The sequence below is a fragment of the Alligator mississippiensis genome, chromosome 3 (assembly GCF_030867095.1).
Source record: "Alligator mississippiensis isolate rAllMis1 chromosome 3, rAllMis1, whole genome shotgun sequence".
Lineage (NCBI taxonomy): Eukaryota > Metazoa > Chordata > Crocodylia > Alligatoridae > Alligator > Alligator mississippiensis.
In genome coordinates, this window is record NC_081826.1 from 149,880,823 (window position 1) to 149,907,405 (window position 26,583).

The following is a 26,583-nucleotide window of genomic DNA, read 5'->3' on the forward strand; positions in this document are numbered from 1 at the left end:
GTCCTGTCCCCCGGAGCAGCGGCGCCCGCGCACACAAAGGCGGAGCGGGGCGGCCGCGGGGAGCTGCAGCCCTGCGTTGTCACTCCCCGCGCGGAGCTGGTGCTGCTGAGGGTGGGGGGCTCCCGCCGCCTTCGCGTTCCGTGTTGCCCGGTCCCCACCACCCCCCAGTTCCGCTCCCCAGAAAGTAAGTTTGTTCCCGGCCCGGCCCGGCCCGGCCCGCGGGGTGGGGTGGGGTGGCAGCCCCCGGGCCCGGCGGCTCGGGAAGGCGATGCCGGTGGCCGCCAATTCGCAGCCCTGCGCCGCCCGCCTCCGCGACCGCGCCCGGGGCCCGGCGAAGCAGCGCGCCGGCGCCGAGGGGCCGCGGGCCAGGGCCAGGCGGGCGCGGCGTTCCGGGGAGCCGCGCGGAGCGGCAGATTGGCGACTCCTTCCGCCGCCCCCTTCCTCCCCTCCCCCCCGCCGCCCCCCGCCTTCCCCTCGCCGCCGCCGCCCCCCGCTGCCGCGGCCGCCGCCTCCCCAATCGCGCTGCCGGCGCCCCCCCGCGCCCGCGCCCGCCCCGGCTGCCTCAGCCTCAGCCTCAGCCTCGCCATGAACGGGGCCGCCGCGCACTTCCAGCAGCCGCCGCCACCGCCGCCCCTGCACGGGCCGAGCCTGCCGGAGCAGGGCGCCCGCAGCCAGGGCAGAGGCAGCCCCGCCGGACACGGGGCCCCGCGCGCCGCGCCGCCCGCCAGAGCCCCCGCGCCAGGTAATGGGGCCTAGGCGGGGTGAATGGGTGGGAGCGGCCGGGCCGGGGGCCTGAGGCGCGGGGCGGAGGCGGCCTCTCCCGCCCCCGCCTCGCTTTGTTTCCCCGAAGTTGGCCCGGGGGCAGGGGCTTGCCCGGGGCGGGAGGGGGCCGCGGCCCGGCCCCGCGGGGGGCGCCGCTCCCCTGCCGAGCCCCCGGGGCCCCCCGGGCTGTGCGCCTCCCGATGCTGGGGGCAGCCTCTGGCCTCGCGGCGCCTTCAGCTCCCAGCCGCCGCGGGCGGGTCCCGGGACACGGGGGTATCGGGGCCGGGGAGGCGGCAGGTCCCCTGGAGGGACCTACCTGGGAGCAGCGGTGTCAGGTGCGCAAGGTAACGAGTCGGTGGGAGCCGTGCCGAGCCGGCACAACAAAGTCAATCAGCTCCTTGTGGCTTCATTCAAGTTCGCACCTCCTGGTAACTTTCAGAACAGCTGAAACTTTTAAGTGCATGAGAGAGAGAAATAGATTGGCCGGGATCAAGGATCTGTGGAATCCGCGGGGCCCTGGGGAGGGGACACCTCCCTCTGGCCCCTGCAAGCATTTGTTCCCTGTCTTTGTGCTGCTGCAGTGAAGCTGCTCCCGTTCTTCTCTGCTTGACGGGGTCCGGTGGGACACAGCCCCTGCCACCCTAGAGGTGGTGCACTCCCCGCGTTAGCGTGTGAGCAGATAAAACTGTCCCATCTTTTCAGATGGTTCAGGCGCTTTTTCGTCTTGGTGTCAGCTGTGGCATTATAAATGTTGTCGCTGTGGAACAGACACAGTAGTTAATGTGGAGATGGTAGGTCTGGTCTTTATGTAATAATTACTAATATAGTAGCTGCTGTTTACAGATTTCCCAGTTTATAACTACTGTCTTATGGGTATATAGAAGGTCCTTGGAGTTTACCTAGCATTTCTAGTTTCTTTTTTAACCTACCAAGGCTTTTAATAGGAACATGCCCTCATACATGATCTGGTTGTGTGGTTGTTTTGTCCAGTTTAAGAATCCCATGCCCTTTTATCTTTGACCAGAATAATTTTACAGGTTATCAGTTAAACAGGGTGGTAAGAGGAGGTTCTGTGATTGCAATTTGTTCATGGTCAGTTCATTACTTCTGTGGTAAATAAACAAGTAATAAAGCTGACATGCTTGTAGCAACACCATACAGTTGACCAGTCCACATACGATGGACTTTTTTATTCAGTCTCCTTAACGAGAATCTGTGACTACCTTGATTTTTCTGTCCCCCAGGATTTTTGTCTTGGTGTTAGAACATCAATTAATTTCATTGTCATAGAGACAGTTCTGATTTTTATTCAGTAATTATATTGTCAAGAAACTGACGGTCATTTAGAAACTTTTAAATTCTGAAAACATAGGAGTGGGGGCTATTATGTCTGCATATTACATGTTAGCCTGTGCTTTGTATCATCTTTTCCTCTCCTTAACCAGTAATGATTTAAAAATGAAAGAGTATTCAAGTTCTTAATATATATTGGTAGCCAGGATGTTTAGAAATGCTTACTCTTGGAAATGCTATCTGCCTTCTTAATTACCATGTTATGTTGGGTATTTGACACCTGACTCCTAAAAATTGTTGGGTCTGTTTCCTGTTAAAAATGGTTACACATTATTACCCCATTGAGCAACAGCTTTTGGCTGCTCACTTCACTTTTATTTTGATGCTAAGATGTTAAGGCCTCTCCCCTGCAACCTCTAACTAAGCATGTGCTTATCATTAAACACTAGAGTGGTTTCATTGAGTGCCCTGGGCTTGTCATGTAGTTAAAAGTTAAGCATGTGTTTGGAGGATTGGGCCTAAAATGATTTCTGTTTTCATATTATTTTTTTTCCAGTTATGGATGGCAATAGCAACTGAATTGTCTGATCGTGAAGTTGTGCGGGGAAAGTAGCAAAGAATGAAAGATATTTTGTGATGCTTGGAACATGGGAAATAAGCTACTTTTAAATGGTCCCTTAGATCATCCTTTTTCTTTTAGCTACACTGAAGCCCTAGGTGTGGGTGTGTGTATTCTTGGTAACTTGCAAAATTCAGAGTTATGGATGTTTATACTGGGATAAAGTTTACTTCATAATGAAATGCATGTGTTTTATAAACAGCTGGATTAACTACTTTCTACTGGAATTTGCGCTTGGGAATGTACTACGGGCCATTGATTTAAAGTCATATTTCTTTTAACATCTCAGAAAAGATTTTTAGTTTTATTGAGAGTGCATTGCTTATAGCCGGTCTTCCTTGTGTGTCTGTGAATCATCCATTCAAAAGGGAAGATTTATATTTCATAGGAAAAGGTTTGTAAAAGTACAAAAATTGGTAGAGCACATCAGGAATGAGTATCATACCTAAAGCTACAATTTCTTTCCCCTCTATTTTTGCTTTGTTTTTTAAAGAAATTAACTACTCATTTAAGCAAAAAAAACCCCAACACATTACCTTTCAGAAATCTGCACCATATGCCTCTACACTTTCAACAATATAAATAGTAGGTTGCTAAGAATGAAAAACTTGTAATTGTAGTGCATACTTCCTGTGATTTGAAATGTCTTGGGCACAGAAAAGAAATAGAATCCTTCTGGTTGTCTTGTTTAGTTCATCATAGTCCTTGTAACTACATACCGAAGTGCTTTCATTGAATTAGGCAGAGTACATTTACTTTCTATCCTTATGTGTTTGAGAAGGGGAGGTCTGTTCTGGTTGGTTCAGAAGTCTGGTGTTTAGCAGTCCAAACCTTTCAAAGATTTGGCATTTCAGCTACATTTTAGTGTTGTTGTAATGAGGAAAACTTGTATCATTTATGCTGTATTTAGAATGGTGTTTAGAACTGTTATGACCAGATTTTTAGTCTAGTTCCTATTTGGCATGTAAATAAAATGCCCAGATTATAAGAAGTGCTCCAGATACAGCAACTGTTAAATATTCATTTAGCTATATTCCTGAAAGTAATTTTTGAACTGTCTCTTCTAAAAAACTGAATTATTCTGAACTGCTATTTCAATTTCAGGGTTAAGAATGCACTATAGTTTTACAGCCCCAAGTTGGGAGGTGTAATTCATACTTTGCTATTGTTTTCCCAGGGCAAAAAATGTGGTTTTGATGTTGGTACTTTTTAAAATCTGGCCATCCCATTTAAATGTCTAATAGGAGTTATAGTCCTCAGAAATACCTGTGCAGTTATGATTGATCAATTTTTCATTAGAACTTGAGTGGTCCTAACTTTTAGTCACACCGTGAGCTTTGCTACCACGATAGAAAATGATATACCTAAGTGTTTGAAAAATTGGTGCCTATGTTAGGCTGCTTTGATGTAGTTGAATTATCATCCCCTGCCTGAAAGTAATTGTTTTTCAGTTGATCTTTTAATATAGTTTCTCTTTGACTTCTAAGTACCAGTTCATATTTTCCAAATGTTAAGAAAACTTACCATATTTGACAGACTAAATTAGATTTTCTGGCAGCTGTTAACTATGAGGGGTTTTTTTTTTTCCCTAGAAGGAAAAGGTTTGGTGTATGACATCTTTCACATGGGGGGGGAAGGGGAGTTCTCCCCATCTCCTGTTCCCCTCTCTCTCAAATACACATACCAATATATGAAAGACTTTGCTTATGATTGTCAAATTAGTAAAGGAATACTGGAATAGAAAACAGTGCTGAAAAACTAATATTTATTTGCATCCAGGAAATTGATTCTGATCTTAAGAGGCATTTTAAGACTGAGTTAGAGGGAAGGGTTTTATGTCTGTCGTTATATGCATATCTTCTAAGTGAAAATGAGAACAGCTTAGTCATGGTTGCCAATTGGGTGGGGTGGTATGGTTGTAATGGGAAAATGTGTTCCTTTTCACCTTTGATTATTACTAAGATCCTATCTAAAATATTTTTGTTCTTGTAATATTTGGGAAGGAGAGAGAACCTTAAAATAGCATAGTGTTAGATTTGTGCTTCAATGATAAGTGTACTGAGAATTGCAAAAGCGGTTTTTCTCTTAAATGAGTTGGCCAAAAGCTAAGTTTGCTTACATGACTCCTAGTAACTTGCTAAGATCTGTTAACACTGTTTTTGTAGTGTTTAGGCTTGGGGTTTTTTTCTATTTAGGCAGAACAGCCCCTAAAAATATTTTTCATAAGGAATATCAATTTCATATGTGAGGTAGTAGGAGATACTTATTTAGGCAGATAACTAAGTAGCTGCTAAGTATTTTAGTTTGGAGGAATTGAAACTGCTGATCAAAGGATCAGTGACAGTTCCCAAACATATGTAAAACTGCAGGGTGTGAAGGGATGGACTTGCTTCTAAGGATATTGCCATTATGCCCATCAAATGCAGTGGAAAGCAGAATTCACAGTGATTTTTATTTAATTTTATTTTTGCCCAATGCAGTATATGTTAAACAGTTTTCATTTACTAAAATTTCTGATTGGTATGTGATTTTTTTTTTTTTAATGTCCTGAGCAGTTATCTGTGTGCAATATATATTGTTCTGTTCTTGAATTGGAGGAAAAGGAGTTATTGTGGTTTTATGGTGAATGTCATGCTTAAATCTTGTGTGCTGTGAGACGTGGATCCTCTGACTTACGTTACAACGGTCTTCTCTTAGCTTTATGGCCCTCTTAAATAGAGCAAGATGCAAGGATATCTCCTTAGTAATAATAAATGAAGCACATTCAATCCTTGGACAGTTTTCAAGGGCTTTGATTGCTTTGGATTGAAAAAACCCATAGAATTGCTCCTTTGTTAGGGATTTGATTCAAATGTAGAATTTTTACATACAGTAGGTGTTATTTGATGGCGTATAATGTTGAGAACTTACATAAAGTTGTTAATCCATAGTATGTAATTGTGCATCATTTTGAGGGACTCATTGTCTAGCTTGGATGCTAAATTATAATTACCTTTTGTTACTTCTGAACTAGTGAGAACCTTGGATAAAGTCTCTCTTTGGTAACCAAAAATTAAGGATTTTTATTTTGGGTTTTTACCAACAGTCCTTCACCAGAATTAATTTCATGCATTATTAACTTCCTTAAATATATGGAGTCCTTCTCCCTTTTTAAAAGGTTAATTCCCACCATAATGAAATGTAGATGCATGCTTCTGGGGATTTCTTTGGGAAAAGTATATATTTGTTTGGACCCCCTTTGTTTGTTTGTTTGTTTTTATAATAACTAATCATAGCCAGATAACATTCACTTGCCTGTGTAAGTCTCCTTCTATGTAGCTTCTTTAGCTTGATAAGCTAATTGATGGAGTGAAGTATTCATATTAATAAAAATATGTGCAGGCAAACTGGAAAAGTTAATGTTACACAGCTTATTTCTGGCCTACAATGTTTCCATGGCTTACATTGTTTAAAAGGAACAGTACTGAAGTGTTGGTATTCATTTGAATTGGTTACTGCTGGCATTTGTCAGACTCTTTGCCAATGTTGTTAGTCTGGTGACCTGTTCAAGGAATATGTATAATTTTAGACTGTAGGGCATATAACCATGGAGACCCTTTTACTTTTAGACATACCTTTTAACATGAGCCATGGTACTGTTTACTGGAATAGTCTGAATATTTGTAGGGGAATGAACACAACTAACAAAATAATTTTCACTCCCTAAAGGGCATACTTTAATTTAATAAAAGGAGGGGAAGAGAAAAAGGTCTAACTTTCAACTGTGTGTGTGCTCAACATCAATTTATACTGCTTCATAAATTATATTGAAGTTCTAATCCAGGAAGATGCTGACTGCCCTCAATACCCAATGATTTAAATAGGAGCTGACTGACTTTGTGGGATTAGTCCCAGTTATAGGGCCAGTTTCTTTGGGGGTAGTGTTATCCTTACCCAGGTATAGTATAGGGCTGTGGCATAGGAAGGAGGTCATTTTGATTGATACAAAACCTCTATTTTCTCAGCTATAACACAAAGCTGGTAAACTGTAAAACATGGAGAACAAATTAAAGTGGATTTATGCATTTGTGTTAATTCATGTAATTCTCTTCATTGGGAAACTGTTACAGAAGGTCCTGCAAAATGAAACAGGCCTGCCTCTATCCTCCTGTGGTCTTCCCTTATCTTACCTTTCTGACTTTAAGAGTTAATCCTGATGTATCCATCTGTAAATAGAAGGAGGTATCAGACCTAATTTTTTTTTTTAGTATTTATGAATAGGATGTGTCTTTTTTGAGTTAATAAATGTCAAGTTCTGTAGCAGTTGAAAATGCAGTAATGTTACCACTAACAGGTAATTTAAAAAAACTCAGTATAAAGTACCCATCCAGCTAAACAAAATGCATCTACCTGAAACATGGTCATGTCCATTTGGTGTCTAATACTACGCAGAAATCAGTTGATTGGCTGAATTTAATAATTCAGTATTCAGAGCTTCCCATTCTAACTGGATAATCATGGTTAGATTCTGTAGCTTAGTTCAGGTTGTAAAACTTTTCTGTATATGTGTTTATACATTTGAAACAATGATCCCTCAGTACATGTAACAAGATAGGTATGAAAATAGTGAGATGTACTTTGCACATGCTGTTTTAGTTTAAAATTAGTTAAGAAAATAAGCTGAGGGTTTTGTATTTTTCCTGGTTTTATATATAGGTTGTGTTTTCTGACAGGTAGGACAACAAATATGGAAAAGGTCTCTGTATTTATACGTTCTTAAGGTGTAAGATGGTCTTGTCACTGAAACAATGCAAAAATGCTTTAACAAAAGTACAAATAAGCATATCTGTGAGCCTATAAATCCTTCAAAAACTGTACTCGGTTGTTACCACTTTTATCTCTCTTATATTTAGTTTTCCTGCCTAAACAACCCCTTCTTCACCCAAAATGAGGGCCTTATGTATACAAATTCAATTTAATTAATGGTCTGTATGAAAGATGGTGGAGGGGGTTATTTTGTCTCATCAAATGTCATTGCAACCTTTACTTAAGCCTTTTAAAAAAGAAAATTCTGAGGGGTCAGAGTTATAGGTGGTCTCTTAAGTGACTTCTGATATAACAGAGAAGTTTAGATGGAGAGGGCCTCGACTAAAAGGCCAACGAAATATGCAGTTATCCAATCTGAAAGAGATGTAGAACATGGAAGGGGGGGAGGGGGACACATAACAAGAGTATACACAGTATTATAAAGTGGCAAAATTTTACTGTAGATGAATTCTATTACAGATGATTGCAAACCTCATACCTGTGTTGTAATATGATGATAAGGTGACACTTTCATTCTCATCTTATTTTTCAGTTGCTTTTTATTTCCCCTGCTTTTTTTTTTAAATATTTCATTCTAGGTTTGAAGTATTTTGTTTTCTTGTCTGTGTGAGGTATAATAAATATCTTTTTGGTTCTGGGAAGTACCTAAATGTGGACACTTTCCATTGCTGAGAAAAAATACTAGTTGCTTTTTTTTCCCTTTACTTAAGATACAGTTTTCTTTTAAAACTTGACATAACGTAGAATGAAGAATCCATACTTTGCTGTATTTAGGAGGTGATTGGGGAAAGTTGTTTTGAAGTGACAAAGTAACTGGGGTTTTTTGAGAAATGTTTTAAGCATGCAAATTGTGTTTTTTATTTTCTCAAAATCTGAAATGCGCCATACATGCTCTATATGTTAATTCTTAAGATATTCCTTCTTTGCTTTTTTCTCAGTTGAAGGGGTTGAAACCCATTTGCCAGAACTTAAGTTGCTGGTACCGCCAGAGTCATGTTTGACTGAGGCTCAGCCTGTTAGCTGTTCTCCATATCTCAGTTGTGGCCTCTCTCACTCCATTATAAGAGGAGATCTTTCAAACTACTCTGCCACCTATATACTCATGGTATGCATATCCCTAATTTTGTCCCTAGTGGTTAGCCTTCTGCATCAAAACAAAAGTCACTTGACATGTTCATCATCACTAAGTTTAGTAGCTGAAGCAGTCTTATTGTGACCCTTCCTTTTTTGATGTGAAAAGACAATGTTGGAACGCTTTCATAGATTGATCTTGCCTAATGGTAGTGTTTGGATTGTTTTTGCTTAATATTTAACTTGCAGTTGTACTGAGATTTTGAAATCTCATAAATGAAGCAGTTGCATGGGAGAATTCCAAGGAGAAAACAAACTAAAAGGAGACTTAAGCCAATAATGCTTGTTTCTAATAGCACACATTTTAAGTGTATACATATAAGATTTCTGTTCTTTGTCAGCTCTTCTCGCTGTGTTGATAATGCATAACAATAGCATATTCCATTGCAGGCCCACAATATTGAATGGGACTAGGTATTTATTAGAGTATTTATTATTTACTAGCAAAGAGCAAAAAGAAAGGAATTGCTTCTTTCTTAAAATTGGATGTATGCCTATGTAGTATCAAGTAAGGTGCAAGTATATACAGGTAAGTATAAAATATATTTTGTGTTGTCCCCTCCCCCCCCCCCCCCCCCCAGCTTGCCAAATCAGCGTGGCTGAGGAGGGGATGCTTATGTAACCAGTGATGTTTATGTATCAGAACAATTGCTGAAGATTAATATATTAGTTCTAGCTAAATCAAGGAGCCTGTATTTACATCCTGAGAGACAGAATCTGCCCCAAGTGACCACAACGGGGAGTGTCAGGTGAAGTACGTGCTCCCTCATCACAGTTTCAAGTTTGCCCTGTGTAATGTGGCTGTTCACTGAGATGTGTGTAGTGTGGCAGTAATACGTTATTGCAGTTTTGAGCATAAATTTACTATCGGCTTAGGTCCTGCTTGTGTGAAGGTTTTATTACTTTAGGCATGGGAGTAGTTCTGTTGACTTAGTTAAGAACATTGCAAATGTTTGCAGGATCAGAGCTATATTTTTCCCCCTCCCACATGCTAACATTTTTAGTATGTTTTGTGGGGGAGGAGTAAAGCAAAAGCTAAATCAGATCTACTGCCCCTTTTTGGAATTGGCAGATTTTCTGTGGATCTCCTACATGGCATCACTTTTTTTTTTTCTGCTGTAAATTGGTACAGCAGTAAGCCAAACAGGAAGCTATGGTCTGTGCATGGAATTTCGATGCTGGTTTTGCAGTAAGTTCCTATATTTCTTGGCTCAAGCCATTGGAACATATGGTCCTTCATGGTTACTGTATGTATGTTATACAACGTATATGTATGTTTTAGAGCAAGGTTTTCATTTTGTAGAAAGTGTTTACAGAACGATCTGATAGCAGGTATTGTGAATAATTTACTTGATTGTTATGTTGATGGAGATGGATGCTTCAGTACTTCGAGTGAGATGGGGAGAGCAAAAATCTTAATTATGCAGGAAAGTTGTATGTCAAAAGTCTGTTACAGTAATATTTAAATTTATGATGAAAATGTAGCACAATAGGGTAAGATCCAAAGTATCAACATATAAGTAAATGTGGAAAAAATATTGTCCATTGTTTTCTGTCCTAACCCCCTCCCCCCCACCCCTGGCCACTATTGCCTAGTAGAGCTATTTGGGGAAAAAATGGGGGGGGAAAATCCATGGAAAATATTTTCTTTTTTTGTTTGTTTTTTATACTCTCTTATACCCGTATTATCCTCCCACGTGTTACATGGTAGGGAAAACATTTTAATTGTGCATAAATATGTGCAGGAGCATGTCTCTTGTATACGTGTATTGATTCTTAGAAGGAAAGAGGAAATGTTATTAAAGGTCATTTTGAAGATGCTTCTTGTTTCAGATATACTTACAGGGATACTCTTAATTATGTTGTAATATAACATGAGGGTTCTTGGTTTCCATCATAAGTCTTGTGGGCCTTAATTCAAAGGATGGTAAGCTTGTTGGAGGCAGTACATCATATAAACTACAGGATCAACTAGTTAGATTTTTTTTTCCTAAAGCGATTTTTATCTTTTGGTCTCAGAGTAGCAGATTAAAAACAAACAAACAAACATGAAAATGTAGCTCACAGATGTTCCCTGGCTCAGGGTTTCATATACGGTTCTGGGTTCAATGGACTTCTCTCAGGCAAAATTTATTTTTTCCTGCAGCAGCTGTTTTTATGCAGCACCTACACTAACCAGTGTTTCTGTTAACTCATCATTGCCAGGGACAAGGGTAGGCTCTTTTGAAAGCAATTGTATTTAGGATCTGGTCTTTTCCTATATGAAATAATTTTTTACTGTCCTTTCAGATGTGCTATTAAAAGCATGAGACTAGCATCCTGGCCCATTAACGTCTTCTCAGATACTGAAGGTAGATCTTATGAGGAAAGGCTGGTTCAGGAATTGTAGATCATCCATGGAATAAGAAGTGTTTCATAAAATAGCAGTTACTTTTTTTTCAATACCAGCAGATTACAACAACACTTTTTTTATATAATTCCTTTTTGTTTTTTCATTTGTCAATATGAAAGAAACCTTGAAAATCTAATCTGGATAAAGCTAAAAATTGCATCTCAGGAGCCTTATTTGCATGAATTACGAGCAGTTCTTTTTAATTGCTCTAAGAACCCACTTCTTTCAGAACTTGTTTTTATGGCAGGCAGGGAATGAGCCAGCCCCACTACTAGAGTCAGCATCCCCTGATCACTTTTCTATCTCCACAGGTTTTCTGACCTTGTGAGTGTTGTGTAAAGGGTGGTTAGAGCAGGAGACTGAGCCTGCTGATAGTAAGCAGCCATTGTTTAAATACCACTAAATGTGTTATCCTAATCTGTTTGATATATTGTTCTATTTTGCACACTATTGGCCTTGTTATGGAGGAAGGCTGACTCCATGTTTGGGGCTCTAGCCTAGGATTTGAGAGACATTAATTTTCCCTGTTATAGTACAGATTTGCTATAGTGTCTCCAGGTTTGTTGTCCATTTTTAATGTCCTACCTCACTGAGGTGCTGTGAGGATAGACACATTTGTGACTGAGGCACTCGGAGGCACTACAGTAGTGGGGACAATTGAAGTATTGTACTTGGATAGAAGTCAAAGGTTGCTGCTGTTGTATTGTTGTTGTAGGTATTCATAAATAGAGACTATCCAGTAGGAATATTAATCTTCTTCCTCCAGCTGTAGTTTGTCAACCAGAATGACACATCAACAGTAAATTGTATTCTCCTTATTTAATGAGGGAGGGTTCAACAGGAAATTCTTAAAATGAAAGGAGTTAATCTTAAATATTCACTTTCTATTGATAATTATATAAAGTAGGCGATTTGGTTAAAAAATAATAATTTGTGGCATTTTTTTTTCCTTTTTAATTAGGGCTGGTGGCTTTTTTGCAAAATTGAGCTTTGCTTTTTACTACAACTGTTGTTCTAGTATTTTAGAATCCTGATGGCACCCGTTTTTAACTGGAAATCTGCTGCTGTGATTTTGCGCACACACATGCACCCACATGCACCATATATTCCTTCTCCTGTAACAGGCTATTTCAAATTAAATTTGTTTTTCTAAAAATGGCAAGCATGTTGAACTCAAGTAAGAAGAAAATAAGTGAAAACCTCCACCCTACAGGTTGCATCCTTGTAAATGTGTCTAATTTGATATTTTGTTCTTTTACTTGGAAGTCAGAGAACTTGGGTACATCTTATTCAAAGAAATAGAGGCGTGGAGGGTTAAAATATAATAACAAACTGAATAATGGTCCATTGGGGGCAGGGGGCACATCACTTATCTACCCAACATTCTAGTATTTGGACACTGTCACTTCATTCCAGAATGACTCTTCAGAAAATCATGATATCTGAATGCTCCCTGGGACAAGTGAATACATTTTTAGTCTCTGACTTTATGTTCCTGATACAGGTTTATTTTGAACAGATGGTCATGGTGAGAAACTCACTTACCATGGTGTGTTTGGAGCTGGACTAGAAGGTAGCATAAAGCATGGAATAGAGACCACTTAAAGAAGCATGTATTAGAAAATCCTATTTTGTGCTGTAATTTTGTAAAAACATCTTCTTGCTCCAAAGGGAATGGTTGCAGTAGTCCAACAACATTACATAGCTGTTCCAAATGATTTACACAGTCTAAAGTGTGAAGAAAAAAAGCCACTGGATTCAATTCTGCAGTCTGTGACTTCAGGTGGAATTTTTTTGTACCACAATCTATTCAGTTTGCACCTTTTAATTTGCTGATTGGTTATGACATGACAAAATAGGATCAGTACCTTCTCTGCTCATGAGATCATTGCCAGCACTAAGTGAAGCATAATAAAAGTATGGGCTCTGTATCTTGAGCAAATGTTACAAAAGGGTTTTTTGTTTCCTGGCTGCTCCTGTTGAAGGAAGGGATTTGGAATAAATTTAATCCAAGTATGCAAAGGTGGCAAAACAGTGCTATTTGGATGTTTATATTACACACATGCCATTAACCCAGTGTAGTGACTAAAAGAGATTAGTGGAGAAAGTAAGTAAACACTTAAAAAAAATTGGAAGAATGGCCACCTTACCTTCAGCATCAGGCCAAAGATAAGCCTGGGGTTGGGCGCTTGTGGGCCCGCACTGTTTATGGTGGTTTATTTGGTGTTGCCCTTTGACAAGGGCAGAGGGGAGGTGGGAGGAGCATTGTTATCTGTTAAATGATCTGTTTTTTGGTGTGTTGGGGGTGGGGATTTTTTGTTTTTGGGAAGAGACAGTCACAACCCCTCTAGGAAAAAGGGGGTCTTCAGGGGAATGTTGGAGGAGGAGGGCTGAGGCAAAGGCTCCCTTGTGTTGCAGGCAGAAGAGTGGAAGTAGGTCTGCAAAAGGGAGAGGAGGGAAAATGGAAAGAATGTTTCTGTCTGCACAGAACCCATATGCAAATGGAGGTTTGGGAATGTGGGGAAGCATGGTTGGCACAGGGAATGGGGAAGGAGTGGGGAAGCATGGTTGGAACAGGGAATGAGAGGCAGGGAATTGGGAGTGGGTGCTGTGGGATAAAGTACTTAAGGTTTTGGTGTATTGTTTGGGAAGTCAGGTTTTGCTTCATACCTTGTGGGTTTTAATGCAAGCTGCTCTGAACCTTCTTTAGATAGGCCAGCATATGAATCAAATAAATTAATGAAGAAGAGCTAGTGCATTGCATGTAACTGGAATGTAGTAGCATTTGGAAGTGGCAGTGACACCAGGCTTGTTTAGAGACCTGTCAAGTATGACTTTTTCTTTTTTTAAGGTTGGTGCCAAAATTAGTTACATTTTGGAGAGGCCAGGGATTTTTATTTTTTACATGTAAAAATGAAACACATGCTTTTACTTTTCAGCACATTTTGAATGCAATGTAAGTAGCTGTTTGTTTTTAAACATTTCTCATAGGTGTGGCTGGAGATGGAATTGCATTTCAGGCCCTCTCCCCTTTTTTGTTTGCTTCTGCTGTCTCATGTAGAGAGAGAATTTTTCTTCCCCCAAAAGAAAACATGGGTCGTCTTTGGTTTTGCTTTTAATCTTTGATATGCAGTTCTGAGCCTTTTGGGTAGCGCAGGGTAAAAATCTACTAAATAAAATAAATATCAGGAATGTTAAATCTACTCTTTCCTGTTTTGCTGTAATTCAGTATATTTGACTCAGTCCTCCAAGGGAGGAATGATTTGAACCCAGAGTGGCAGGAATGTTGCCATATCTCTCAGGCAAATAGTGAATGCTGGTTAATTTGCCAACAGGATAATTCGGCACTGTGGTTTAATTCATAATTTTTCCAGTTCATACTAGTGCATCTCCTTCTGTGGTTTAACTCCTTTTATTAACTCCTAATAATTGTTCACTACTGCATAGTTTACCATCACTTGCACTGCCCTTGGGATGTTAAATTAGTCACGGTTTACAGGCAGTCCTCAACTTATGACTTTTCAACTAAAGAGGAACGGCACTTACAACCTTTATAAATTTACACCTTGTTTCGAGGTTCCTATGCCGGTTTCAACTTCTATGACACTAGACACAGCTGGCTCCAGCTGGTAAGTCTGTAGTGGTGGGGGGCGGGACAGATCAATGCCCCCACAGCGAGGGAGGGTTTGGGACAGGGTCTGGGCAAGTGTTGACCAGCCGAGGTGTAGGGAAGGGGTTGGGTGGCTTCTGCTGCTGCATCTCGCTTGTCTGGAGGCAGTGTAGTGGCTCCGTCCTGTGCCCCTCCTGCCCCGGCCTGGCTGGGCAAGCAATGGGAAGGCATAGCCCCTGCTCCCAGTGCTGCCTGTCCAGAGTGCAGCCTTGGCCCCGCCCACCCCATGCAGATGATGTTGCCTTCCTTCGCCCTGGCTGGGCAGCGCTTGGCCCAGCCCCAATTCCTCCCTTGCTGCAGGGGGTTTGATTTGCCTTGCCACACCCCTTCCCTCTCCCCACCACAACAGACTTACCAGCCCAGTGTAGTAAAGGAGCCAATCCCCCATTGATAACATTGTTGCTATGGGAAAATTGGTTCTGACTTACGTTCCAACTTAAGATGCAGTTTTCAAGAACCAATTGTGTTGTAAGTCTGAGGACTGCCTGTACTGTATGTTGAAGTATGTGCATGCACACAAACTTGCATCTCTCAACTCTTATACAAAATTTGGTTCCCCTCTTGAACAGTCAATCTTCATCTGATCAATTTCTATGGTATAATAAGCCCTACTAGTTCTTCTTTTATCCATAGTGTTTTCCAGGTAGTTTTAACATGTAATATGACCAGAACAAAAAGGTATGCCTTCTCTTTATGTTGTGAAGAAGCAAAATAAAAAAGGACAAAGAGCCTGTGGACCCCTCCCCTGCTCCTCCCTCCCCCACCTTTTGTGGATAATTCTTTTAGCATAGTGTGTACACACGCACACGCGCGTGCGCACACACACACACGCACGTGCGCGCGCACACGGTAGTTTTCCTTGTGCGTGTTCATTCAAATTGCAATATGTTGTTAACTCTGTAGATGGAAGGTAGAGGCTTTTTGGCAGCTGATTGAGGGGTGAAAAAGGAGGAAAGTGCAGCCAAGGGAAGCAACTGAATTTGCTGCAGAACTTGAATCTCAAAATAAGCTGTGAGCGAAATGTAGTGTTAAAATATCTTAATGCTAAGCTTTTTCCCACCCTTCCCATATCCTATTTTGTTTTATTCCCCTACCATAAATCTAGTATCAGGTTTCCTACCAAACATTTACTGATTTTTATTTTATTTTATTTTATTTTTTTAATGAATGTAGCACTTTCTTTGACACTTCTTAAAAGAGGCGTGTTTCTAGAGACCTGGCTTTTCCTTCTCTTTGCTTGCTTACTCCCCCATTCTTTCCTGTTCTTTTTTTCTCCTTCTGGCTCTTCCTACCCACACCAACTCTTAACAAAGTAAGAAACTTTGGGGTTTCAAATTTGATAGTATAAACATAAAGAGGAGACCTTAACCAAAGAAAGCTACTGGGGATCCTAGGCTACATCAGGTGGTGCATTTATTATAGTATTGTGCAAGACCTAGGGAAGGCTTCACCTTCAGAGCACTGCATCCAGTTTTTGGGCCTTTGTACTTCTCTGGGAACGTACAAATGAAGGACGATTGCCCACGGGAGTGCTGGCTGTTTAGGGTATTTCCACTACAATGTTCTCAACAGTTTGAATCTTTGTTTTGGAGAAGAGTTGGTCATGGTTTACAAATAAGGAGTTATATACCTGTTCAGGCAGCACCAAGAAGAAGCACACGAGCGTTATTTTCTTTTTACTCAAACATGGCAGAGCTTAGGAATGACTTGTTGCTTGTGTCTGTGTGATAAGACAATATTTAGCCTACTTGATATTCTTTGCTAGAACTTGTGAAGTAGAGCTTAGCTATCCTTTTGCAAGCTTTAATTTTTTTTCTTGAAGTTTTGCCATCAGTATAGTTAAAGCAGTAAACCTCAACTCCATGCACAGGTGCAGTTATGCTAGTGCAAAAGTGCTTATGTACAGCTGCTGCTTTTTCAGACAGCAAGCAAACTGTTTTGGTGCAAGGCACCTTTTATATATTGGTGTAATTGTGTCTGAACTAGGGATTGCAGGCAGTCCTTGAACACAATTGGTTCCTGAAAACTGTGTCTTAAATCGAAACATTGTAACTCAGAACAATTTTCTCATAAGAAACAATGTTATAAATGGGGGATTGGTTCCTGAACCAAGGCCCAGTACCCTATTTTCACCGAAAATACCCCTAAATTTTGTACTTGATCAATTATAGATGAGTAATATAGCTACATTAATGTATTTATATTGTAACTAGAAATCATATTGATTTGGAAGGACTTCTTTGAGGTGACTTTGCTGGACTTTAAAAGGCTCCTGGTTGGACTTTTTGAAGGGTTCTTGGCTAGTCTTCTCAGGAGTCTTGGCTGCAGGTTTTTCTAGAGTCTTGTCTGCTTTCTGAAAGAAAGTGTCCAAGGAAGTTTGGACAGATGTTCTCCGGGGAGATGAGCAACACAGCGAACTTGTTCGCTGGCGTGGCGTTGCATCGGCTTAAGCGTTGTAAAGTCAAAACTGATGTCATAAAGTTGAGACAGGGTGTCAATTTCTAAATGTTGTAAGCGTGAAACATTGTAACTCGAAACCTTGTAAGTCGAGGACTGCCTGTATATTTTTACAACTATCTGAGCACAGTGTTTTAAATCAAATATGCGGGCTTGACTGGCATGCTTTCTGGTAGCTGGTGATGTGAGGAACAACACCCAGGGAGAGCCTGTGGGCCACAGATCAACCCTTTTTGGGCTGGCAGTTGGACAGACATGACCTACTATATTGAATTTCCTATGAGAGCATCTTGGTTTTTGTTTGTGTTTGTTTTTTGCTTTTATTTTCCTCATTGCTACTTTGCTGTTTTCCCCCTCTTCTCCTATGAATAATATATGCTCTTAACTTTCTCTCCGCTTCTCACCTATCCTCCAGTAGAATCCACTAGCACATCCTATTGTAGCCCAGCTTGAGAAGCATAATTAGCACTGCAGGAAAAATGTTATATTGACCCAGCTTGGGAATCATCTTACTGGCTGTTAGGGAGAACTGCATTTGACCATAATACTTTGGTAGTTGCCCCCCAGTACAAAAAGTGGATCAACCTGACTTGGAACCTCCAAACCTGTCGACAGTGAAATTATTCTAGAAGTTAACAGAATTTTGCCTTGAATTGCAGCATGTCTACAATAGGTGTTGGTGCCCCAACATCTTAATTTGGAAAATAGGATTCATTGATGTCACTAGAGCTAGCTAAATGTTAGCTAGCTGCTACTGTAGATTCAACGGGAGTATCAAAGCTCATCTCTTTGAGCAGTTTATGAGAGTGGTGTCTGGATTGACTCAGATTTTTAGGGATGGTGGATTTTTTGAGCAAGCAAGATTCTGATCTAAATATTCTGAGTATCTCTATAGCAGTGGTTCTCAACTAGTTAGGCACCCTTTGGAAGGGCTCAAGGCCAGCTGTTAGCTTTCATTTGTTTTTTGGCTACAGCAAAAAAAATAACTGAGGAGTTCTTATGATGAATATACCTCAGAAAAACATTCTGAGCTGTTGTGGTCTTCAACACTTTGGGTTTTTATTTCAAATCTCAGGGTTTATCTTGTGAGAAGGCACATATGCACTTTCATAGACTAACTAAATAATAGATATAACATTAGCTTTTGTGAATCCAAATTCAGGAATAGGACCCCTGCTAAATGGGCAGAAACAATTGGTGACGGACAGGGGGTACAAGGCTGAACTCCTCAATGAGTTCTTTGCCTCAGTGTTCCTAAGTGAGGGGCACAACAAGTCTCTCACTGGGGTTGTAGAGAGGCAGCAGCAAGGCGCCAGACTTCCATGCGTAGACCCTGAGATGGTGCAGAGTCACTTGGAAGAACTGGATGCCTTTAAGTCGGCAGGCCCGGATGAGCTCCATCCAAGGGTGCTGAAGGCACTGGCCGACATCATTGCAGAGCCACTGGCGGGAATATTTGAAAGCTCGTGGCGCACGGGCCAAGTCCCAGAGGACTGGAAAAGGGCCAACGTGGTCCCCATTTTCAAGAAGGGGAGGAAGGAGGACCCGGGCAACTATAGACCTGTCAGTCTCCCCTCCATCCTTGGCAAAGTCTTTGAAAAAATTATCAAGGCTCACATTTGTGAGAGCCCGGCAGGACAAATTATGCTGAGGGGAAATCAGCACAGGTTCGTGGCAGGCAGATCGTGCCTGACCAATCTAGTTTCTTTTTATGACCAGGTTACGAAACGCCTGGACACAGGAGGAGGGGTGGATGTCATATACTTAGACTTCAGGAAGGCCTTCGATACGGTATCCCACCCCATACTGGTGAACAAGTTAAGAGGCTGTGACTTGGATGACTACACAGTCCAGTGGGTAGCGAATTGGCTGGAGGGTTGCACCCAGAGAGTCGTGGTGGATGGGTCGGTTTCGACCTGGAAGGTTGTGGGCAGTGAGGTCCCGCAGGGCTCGGTCCTTGGACCGATACTCTTTAATGTCTTCATCAGCGACTTGGACGAGGGAGTGAAATGTACTCTGTCCAAGTTTGCAGATGACACAAAGCTATGGGGAGATGTGGACATGCTAGAGGGCAGGGAACAGCTGCAAGCAGACCTGGACAAGTTGGACAAGTGGGCAGAAAACAACAGAATGCAGTTCAACAAGGAGAAATGCAACGTGCTGCACCTAGGGAGGAAGACTGTCCAGCACACCTACAGCCTAGGGAATGACCTGCTGGGTAGCACGGAAGTGGAAAGGGATCTTGGAGTCGTAGTGGACTCGAAGATGAACACGAGTCGGCAGTGTGACAAAGCCATCAAAAAAGCCAATGGCACTTTATCATGCATCAGCAGATGCATGACGAATAGGTCCAAGGAGGTGATACTTCCCCTCTATCAGGCGCTGGTCAGACCGCAGTTGGAGTACTGCGTGCAATTCTGGGCGCTGCAATTCAAGAGGGATGCGGATAACCTGGAGAGAGTCCAGAGAAGGGCCACTTGTATGGTTAAGGGCCTGCAGACCAAGCCCTACGAGGAGAGACTAGAGAAACTGGATCTTTTCAGCCTCCGCAAGAGAAGGTTGAGCGGCAACCTTGTGGCTGCCTATAAGTTCATCATGGGGGCACAGAAGGGAATTGGTGAGGTTTTATTCACCAAGGCACCCCCGGGGGTTACAAGAAATAATGGCCACAAGCTAGCAGAGAGCAGATTTAGACTGGACATTAGGAAGAACTTCTTCACAGTTCGAGTGGCCAGGGTCTGGAACGGGCTCCCAAGGAAGGTGGTGCTCTCCCCTACCCTGGGGGTCTTTAAGAGGAGGTTAGATGAGCATCTAGCTGGGGTCATCTAGACCAAGCGCTCTTTCCTGCTTATGCAGGGGGTCGGACTCGATGATCTATTGAGGTCCCTTCTGACCCTAACATCTGTGAATCTATAGAGCAGAAGGGAAGCAGGAGGAGGACGGGGGGGGAGTGCTGTAAGAGGCCAAAACCCATAGGAACAAAGATAAGGTGTTTGTCCATTCTTAAACATAGAGATCACCATTTTTCCGAGGCTACACATGGAAAATTGTAACACATTTTTAAAATTTTCCATGTACAGAATCTAATTATTGGGGAGTCATCTTAAATTCAAGGTCATCATCAATTTGGGTAAATACCGGAACAAAGAATACAACATCCAAGTTCATTCACCTGCAACTCTACCAATGTCATATACTCCATCAGGTGCTTACAATGTCCATCCTCTGTCTATATCAGATATATGGTGATCTTTGTCTTTTAAGAATGAACAAACACTGATCTGACATCAGCTGCAGAAAGACACACAAGTCTGTGGGCAGAACACTTCAGCCTCCCTGGACACTCCATTGCTGACCTCAGGATTACTGTTTTCAGGCAGAAGAATTTTAAAAACACGTTTCAACGGGAAACTGAGAAACAAGAAATCATCCATAAACTGGACTGTGTTAAGTATGGCTTAAACAGGGACTACAGATTATTATCCCAGTACCTGGGTTAGCCGCAATGGCTCCTTTGTTCCAAAGGTTCTGTGCTTGTGTGTCCCTCACAGCACTCCATTCCTCCTTCCCGCTCTCCTACCTATTGCATTCTAATCACTCATCCCACTTTATACTCTGGTGTATGTTGTGCTTTTACAGCATCTGGTCGAGTAAACTTGGGTTGACAAAAGCTTGCACATCAATGTTTGCTCTTGCATGCTTGTACACACATGTACTCTGGCATTTTCATATCGATATCTGTATCTAGTAGGCAACTTTTAATCTTCCAGATCATGATGTACATGTAAAAGGTCTGTGTGTGGGTGTGTGTAGTGTTTTTAATGAGGCTCCATTGTATGTGAATGTAAGATGAGAGGCTCTCCCCTCCCCCATCTCCCCCAGAGAAAAAAATCTTGCCTTGTATTTGAGTAAATGGGGCGGGGGGGGGGCGGCGTAGAGGGGGAAGACAAAGGTCCATGTACATTGTATTCCAGGGGTGGGCAAAATACGACCCGTGGGCTAGATCTGGCCCACGAGGCCATTCTATCCAGCCTGCGGGGCCCCTAAAAAAAATCTGGAAAATAAATATTTCTCTGCCTTTGGTTCCTGTCAAAAGTGACAGGAACCAAGAGCAGTAAGACCTGGGGGAAGCCCAGTGGGCTCCAACAACAGCAAAGCACACCCAGCCCCGCCCCCCAGGCGGAAGTCCTAGCCACGGTTTCTGGCCTGGGAGCACATGGCTGCCCTGGCATGGGAAGCTCAGGTAAGGACGGGTGGGGGGGGTGGGACCCCAGCCAAGGCAGGAGTGTGGTGAGGGGAAGCAGCCCCTCCCCACCCATGCCCGGTACCCCGCGCTGCAGCTGCTTGTAGCCCACGTGGGGCTGCCTGTTTCCTCTCTGGACAGCCCCATGCGGGCTGCAAGCACCTGCAGCACGGGGCACCAGACATGGGGTGGGGGGGGAGGGCACTTCCCCCCCTGCACTCAGCTTTTCCCCAGGTTCCTTCCCTGCATGGAGAAAAGCAGCCCCTTGTCTGCCTCACAGCTGGCGCCCCGTGTTGCAGATGCTCACAGTCTGCGTGGGGCTGTCCGGAGCAGGCACAGGCAGCCCCACGCAGGCTGCAAACGGCTGCAGTGCAGAGTGCTAGGTATGAGGCAGGTGAGGGGCTGCTTTCTCTGCCCCCCCGTGCTCAGCACCGCCTTGTAACCCGGCCTCGCTGGCAGTGGGGCGTGTTACAAGCTGGTGCTAAGCATGGGGAAGAGTGGCCCCTCGCCCACCCCATGGCTAGCGCCCTGCACTGCAGCCACTCACAGCCCACCTGGGGCTGCTTGTGCCTGCTCTGGACAGCCCCGCGTGGGCTGTGAGCACCTGCAGCGCTGGGCGCCAGCCATGGGATGGGTGAGGGGCCACTTTTTCCCCATGCTCAGCCCCAGCTTCTTCGCTGCTGGTGAGCAGGGGGTCAGGGTGTGCGTTTCCCACCCCCCCCGCCTGTACCGTGGGGCTGGGGGGCACTTGGTGTGAGCGGACGGGGAGCCAGTGGGAGCACCACAGGGCCTGCACCGGTGTCCCAGGGCTAGTGCTGGTGGGGCCCAGAGCAGGCTGGCAGGGGCTCTATGGAGCTGGGCCAGCTCCCCCCTCTCCCTGCTGGTGCAGCCCAGTCTAGCTCCACAGACCCCTGCCAGCCTGCGCCCCGCTTTGGGCCCCACCAGTGCTGGCCCTGGCACATTGGTCCCAAGCTGGTGACCAGGGGGTGGGGCTCCTGCCAAGGGGTGGGGCTACCCATGCGGCCCTCAACAGTTTGCCAAAACTGGGTAAGCAGCCCTCCGATCAAAATAATTGCCCGCCCCTATTTTATCCACAGTGTGCAATACTTCTCAGCACCAGCTCTTTTTGTAGTTATGGTGAGCCCCTGAACTAAATCTATTTCAACTTCCTCTTCACTCCCACATCTGAGTGAGCTGCACCTTTCTTATTTATGATTCCTGTTTTTTCATCAGTCTTAAATGTCCAGCAAACCATTAAATGGAGCCCCCAAAAGTTTACCCAGAATCTGTCTGTTGCTCCATCTCTCAGCCTGTCATATAAGAGTAGTGTGGCCCTGCCCTTCATGAGGGGAGCCAGACCAGATTGCCCTGTGTATTATTTGCATATACATTTTTGGAGGATCCTAGGACTTGTGACAAGCAGCCAGTTCCAGTCATGGGTGGAGGGCTAATTAGCACATGGATCCCTTGTGGTGGGTATTTGGAGTACACCCATGTGCTGAGTTGTGGGGTCCCCATGGGTTGAAATGCTGTTGACTCTGCTGGGGCCCAGCCCAATTACTTATATTGTAAATCATGGTTTTGGTTGTATAGTAATATTGTACGTTGTTTGTACTTCTCGGTCACTTGTAGGTTAAAAGCAAGTGTAGACCCTGTTTTTACCTTGTAGGGGAAATACCATGACCACAGTGGTGGCAGGGGAAGTACTCTGACTGAGGTAATACGTTAAAAATGGTACTGTGTAGCAGAGGGTTGCACTCTTGTCTGCCTGCGGACAGGACTCCCTATGAGAGCCTCATAGTTAGCTTCCCACTGGCCAGCTTCCAGTGGGAGAATCTTGGCTACATGCTGACTTTTTATGGAAATGGGAGACTTCTACCTAGCTTGCTCCTGCGGCCATATGGCTAATGTCAAGCAAAACTTGGGGGCATCCGAACCCCAAGCTTCCGGGCTTGGGTCTGCACGTAGGATGCCCGCCAAAGGATTTGGAAGCATCTGAAGCCGCAGGCGGGGGTGGAGGATGTTTGCCAGTAGTAGGGCCATATTTGGTTCTTGAATAACTTGTGGATTTGGAAATGATTTGACTGATTTGACTTGGAACTCAAAAATTTTTCCATTAAAAAAAATAAAAATAAAAATTGTACTATATATAAGTACCTGTGCTAAAATTTCAAAAAAGATACAATGTATCAATTCCCAGATGGGGGGGTGGGTAGGGGGGCGGTTAGCGGTGGAGGGGGAACATATTCAAGGCAAACCTCGAATATTGACATTTCTGTGCCTGGAAAACTATAACAAATTTATAATTTTTCCATACACAGAATCTAATTATTGGGGGGTAAATACAATATTGTTCGTCTTTTAAAGGTGCATATCTATCCTGACTTTTCACTGACTTCAGACTAATGTGACTAACTACTTCTCTCTTTATCTTGTGAATCATGTAGGTGTTTGCACACCTACTGGTGCTGATATTTCATGGCACCCTTTGGCACACTTAAAAGCACATCACAGCACCCTGATTGAGAATCACTGCTTTACATGAAAGCATTATTTTACAACTTGCATTTTTTTTCTTTTAAATTAAGTGAGAGGGTGTTAGACACTGTGTGACCTTTAACCTCAGTTTTTTTATGCAACTACTATTGTGTGATGAACTGTGCATAGGATTTTATTTCATAAATGTTTTGTATTCTGTACTGTTGTAATGTGTACCAAAATCAGTTCTGCTGGGGGGGGGGGTTAAGATGAGAAACGTCAATTTGGCACCTGAGAGCACTTGTTTAGTCCGGTGAGAAGGGTTGCCACAGTGTGTAGATCTTTAAATTATCAAGTATAATATTGTTCACAACTCTTGATGTAGAAGTACAGTAAGCAGGCTGGGTTTGAATAGGTGTAATCGGGCCCCAGACTGCTAATATTTGGAATCTTAATTTCTAACCTTGTAGAAAGAGCAATCTAAAAAAAACAGGTACAAGCATTTCTGATCAGGAACCAGTAGAACTGCACAAACCAATGTATTATAAGGATAAGCAAATTTGCAGGATTTGCCTGTGAAGTGAGTTGTTCTGTATAAATAGTCTGTATTACTGTTTTCAAGATATTGTTTAAACCATTTATTGCTTTTGCATATAATTTTAAACATGCATCTGAATTTCTACATTTTTTGCCCAGATGTTGCATATTTTGGTGCAAGAATTTAAATAATTAGTTTACTTGCTTGAAATCTGTGTAGCAGCTAGCCCAGGAATGCTTGCATAATATGCTTTGTGGAAGGCAGATGTGGCCAGATTTGTGGGGTGTGGGAGATGAACATTCCTAGCAACAAATGGTGGGCATGTTCCCCCCCCCCTCCCCCCTGCAAGAACTGTCCTTTCATGATTTTATGTTGTGAATCAAATATATTGAGAACAGAGATTGATGTTTCTACATGGGGTGGGGGCTGGGGAGCAGGAGGGAGAAATGGTTCACATAGACACCCCCCGCCCCCCCCCCCCCCCCCCCAGCCTGATTACAGATCTCGCTTACCATGGTTTTCCTCTGGCCTTTAAAAGGTGACCTTGGGGCTGGATAAACAGAAACTACCATGAGCAAAGGGTAGTGTGATGAATGAAAGATTGATATCCGCAGGTCACAAGGGCATTGTTCCTTCAAAGCCTCCTTTAAATATACATTTACATTTCTGTTGAATATTCAGTGAGTATTTTTCCCTGCTATTATTAGTGTGCTGCTAGCATACTGATGCTCTCAAAGAAGGGTTAAGAGTTCAGAACGTGCACAATTGATGATAAAATCCAGCTTCTTAAGGGTCTAGAACTCTCCTTTCTCTGCATCTGTTTTCAGTTGTTCACTTTCTGCTAGAAACAAATACCCCGTGTATATGGAAGCACTTGCAGACATGCGCACTCACATGTGTCCATATCCGCATGCACTGTAGTCTCTGAATATTTTGGAAAGATGTTAGTTTAGCAGTGGCAGCATTCCTCAGTTTCTAATCACCTCACAGCATTATTTAAGAGATGAGAGAGAAGAGGTACAGCTGAGTAAGGAATTGGTTCTACAATATCCTGGATTTATAGTTCTGTTAAATACATAGTAAACTTTACAGTATTTTTTTGTGAATCATCCTGCCTGCTGATGACTACTGCTTGTTCAAGCCAGTTTTGCTTTAGTTCTGAATACTTCCTTGCAAGGTTTTGTAATTCTTCACTTCAGTTTAGAAATTGCAGCTCTATCATTTTAATTTTTAAATTGTGTGTATGCGTGGCAAGCTATGTCTTTTTGTATGTCCCCTCTAAAGTATTTCCTTATGTACAAAAAGGCAAAGTGATAAGCTAGTTAGTCATATGAAGATATCTATGAAAGCAGCTGCAGTCAAAAAGGATTAGCTATTCACCCAGTCATATGAAACCAGATATAATTGAAGTAACTTGCTCTCCCATTCAGAATTCTGATGTCTCCCTTTAACAAGGTTTAACTTAATTGGGATGGTCTTGTCAATATTGTATCTTCCATGCTTAAACTCTTGCCCTGTCTAGGCTGGCTCTTGCTGTGTTTTTTGGAATAGGTAATAAACTTGATGTTTATTTATACTTCTGGTGGTGGTAATCCACTTTGTTATCCCTCTTAACTACCAGAGCTGTTTCCTGTGCAGGATTTCTCAGCCTCTTTTTCTCTGAACCAAATACTGCTGTCAGGAATGGATGCTGAATCAGCTGGATTATTTGTCTGATCTAGACTTTCAAGTGCTGGTTGTGTGTAACCATTTACTTCACTTAGATCAGGGCAGGCAGTTATTTCGGGCAGAGGGCCACTTACTGAGTTTTGGCAAGCCATTGAGGGCCACATGACAGGCAGCCAGGGGCAGATAAATATTAATTTTCTAACTTTTTTAGGGGCCCCGCAGGCCGGATAGAATGGCCGCCGCATCTGGCCCCCGAACCACATTTTGCCCACCCCTGACTTAGATTGTGAGTTGGTTAGTGTTTCATACGGTGCCCAGCACAGGGCTCCTGGTATACTGTGTGGCTGTTAGGTAGATGGTAAACCTCATAATACACTTTTGGATAGGTGTGGAATGTGGCCTTGGAGGGAGAGTTGTAAAAGTTAATAAAAATGTGATTTACAAGATGTCACAACCCAAAGTTGTGATTTTTGTTTTGTGTGTGCTTCGGCACTGCTAAATTATTTTCCCGCTAAATTGCAGCTTC

The 26,583-nt window shown here is 43.0% G+C and overlaps 1 protein-coding gene across 3 annotated transcripts in view; it reads left to right on the forward strand.

Annotated features, from left to right (window-relative positions):
• Nucleotide 1: 1 nt before the first annotated feature.
• The window catches only part of RNF38 (ring finger protein 38), a 232,280-nt gene continuing 205,698 nt past the window's right edge, over nucleotides 2–26,583 (forward strand). For 2 of the 3 annotated variants that reach the window (XR_009460904.1, XM_059724515.1), the window contains exon 1: nucleotides 2–742. Coding sequence is in view for 1 of the 3 variants with exons in the window: in XM_059724515.1 (XP_059580498.1) it covers nucleotides 586–742 (157 nt within the window). In the remaining 2 variants the exon portion in view is untranslated. The remainder of the gene's footprint in view (nucleotides 743–26,583) is intronic. The other variant, XM_059724517.1, reaches the window with a different exon arrangement.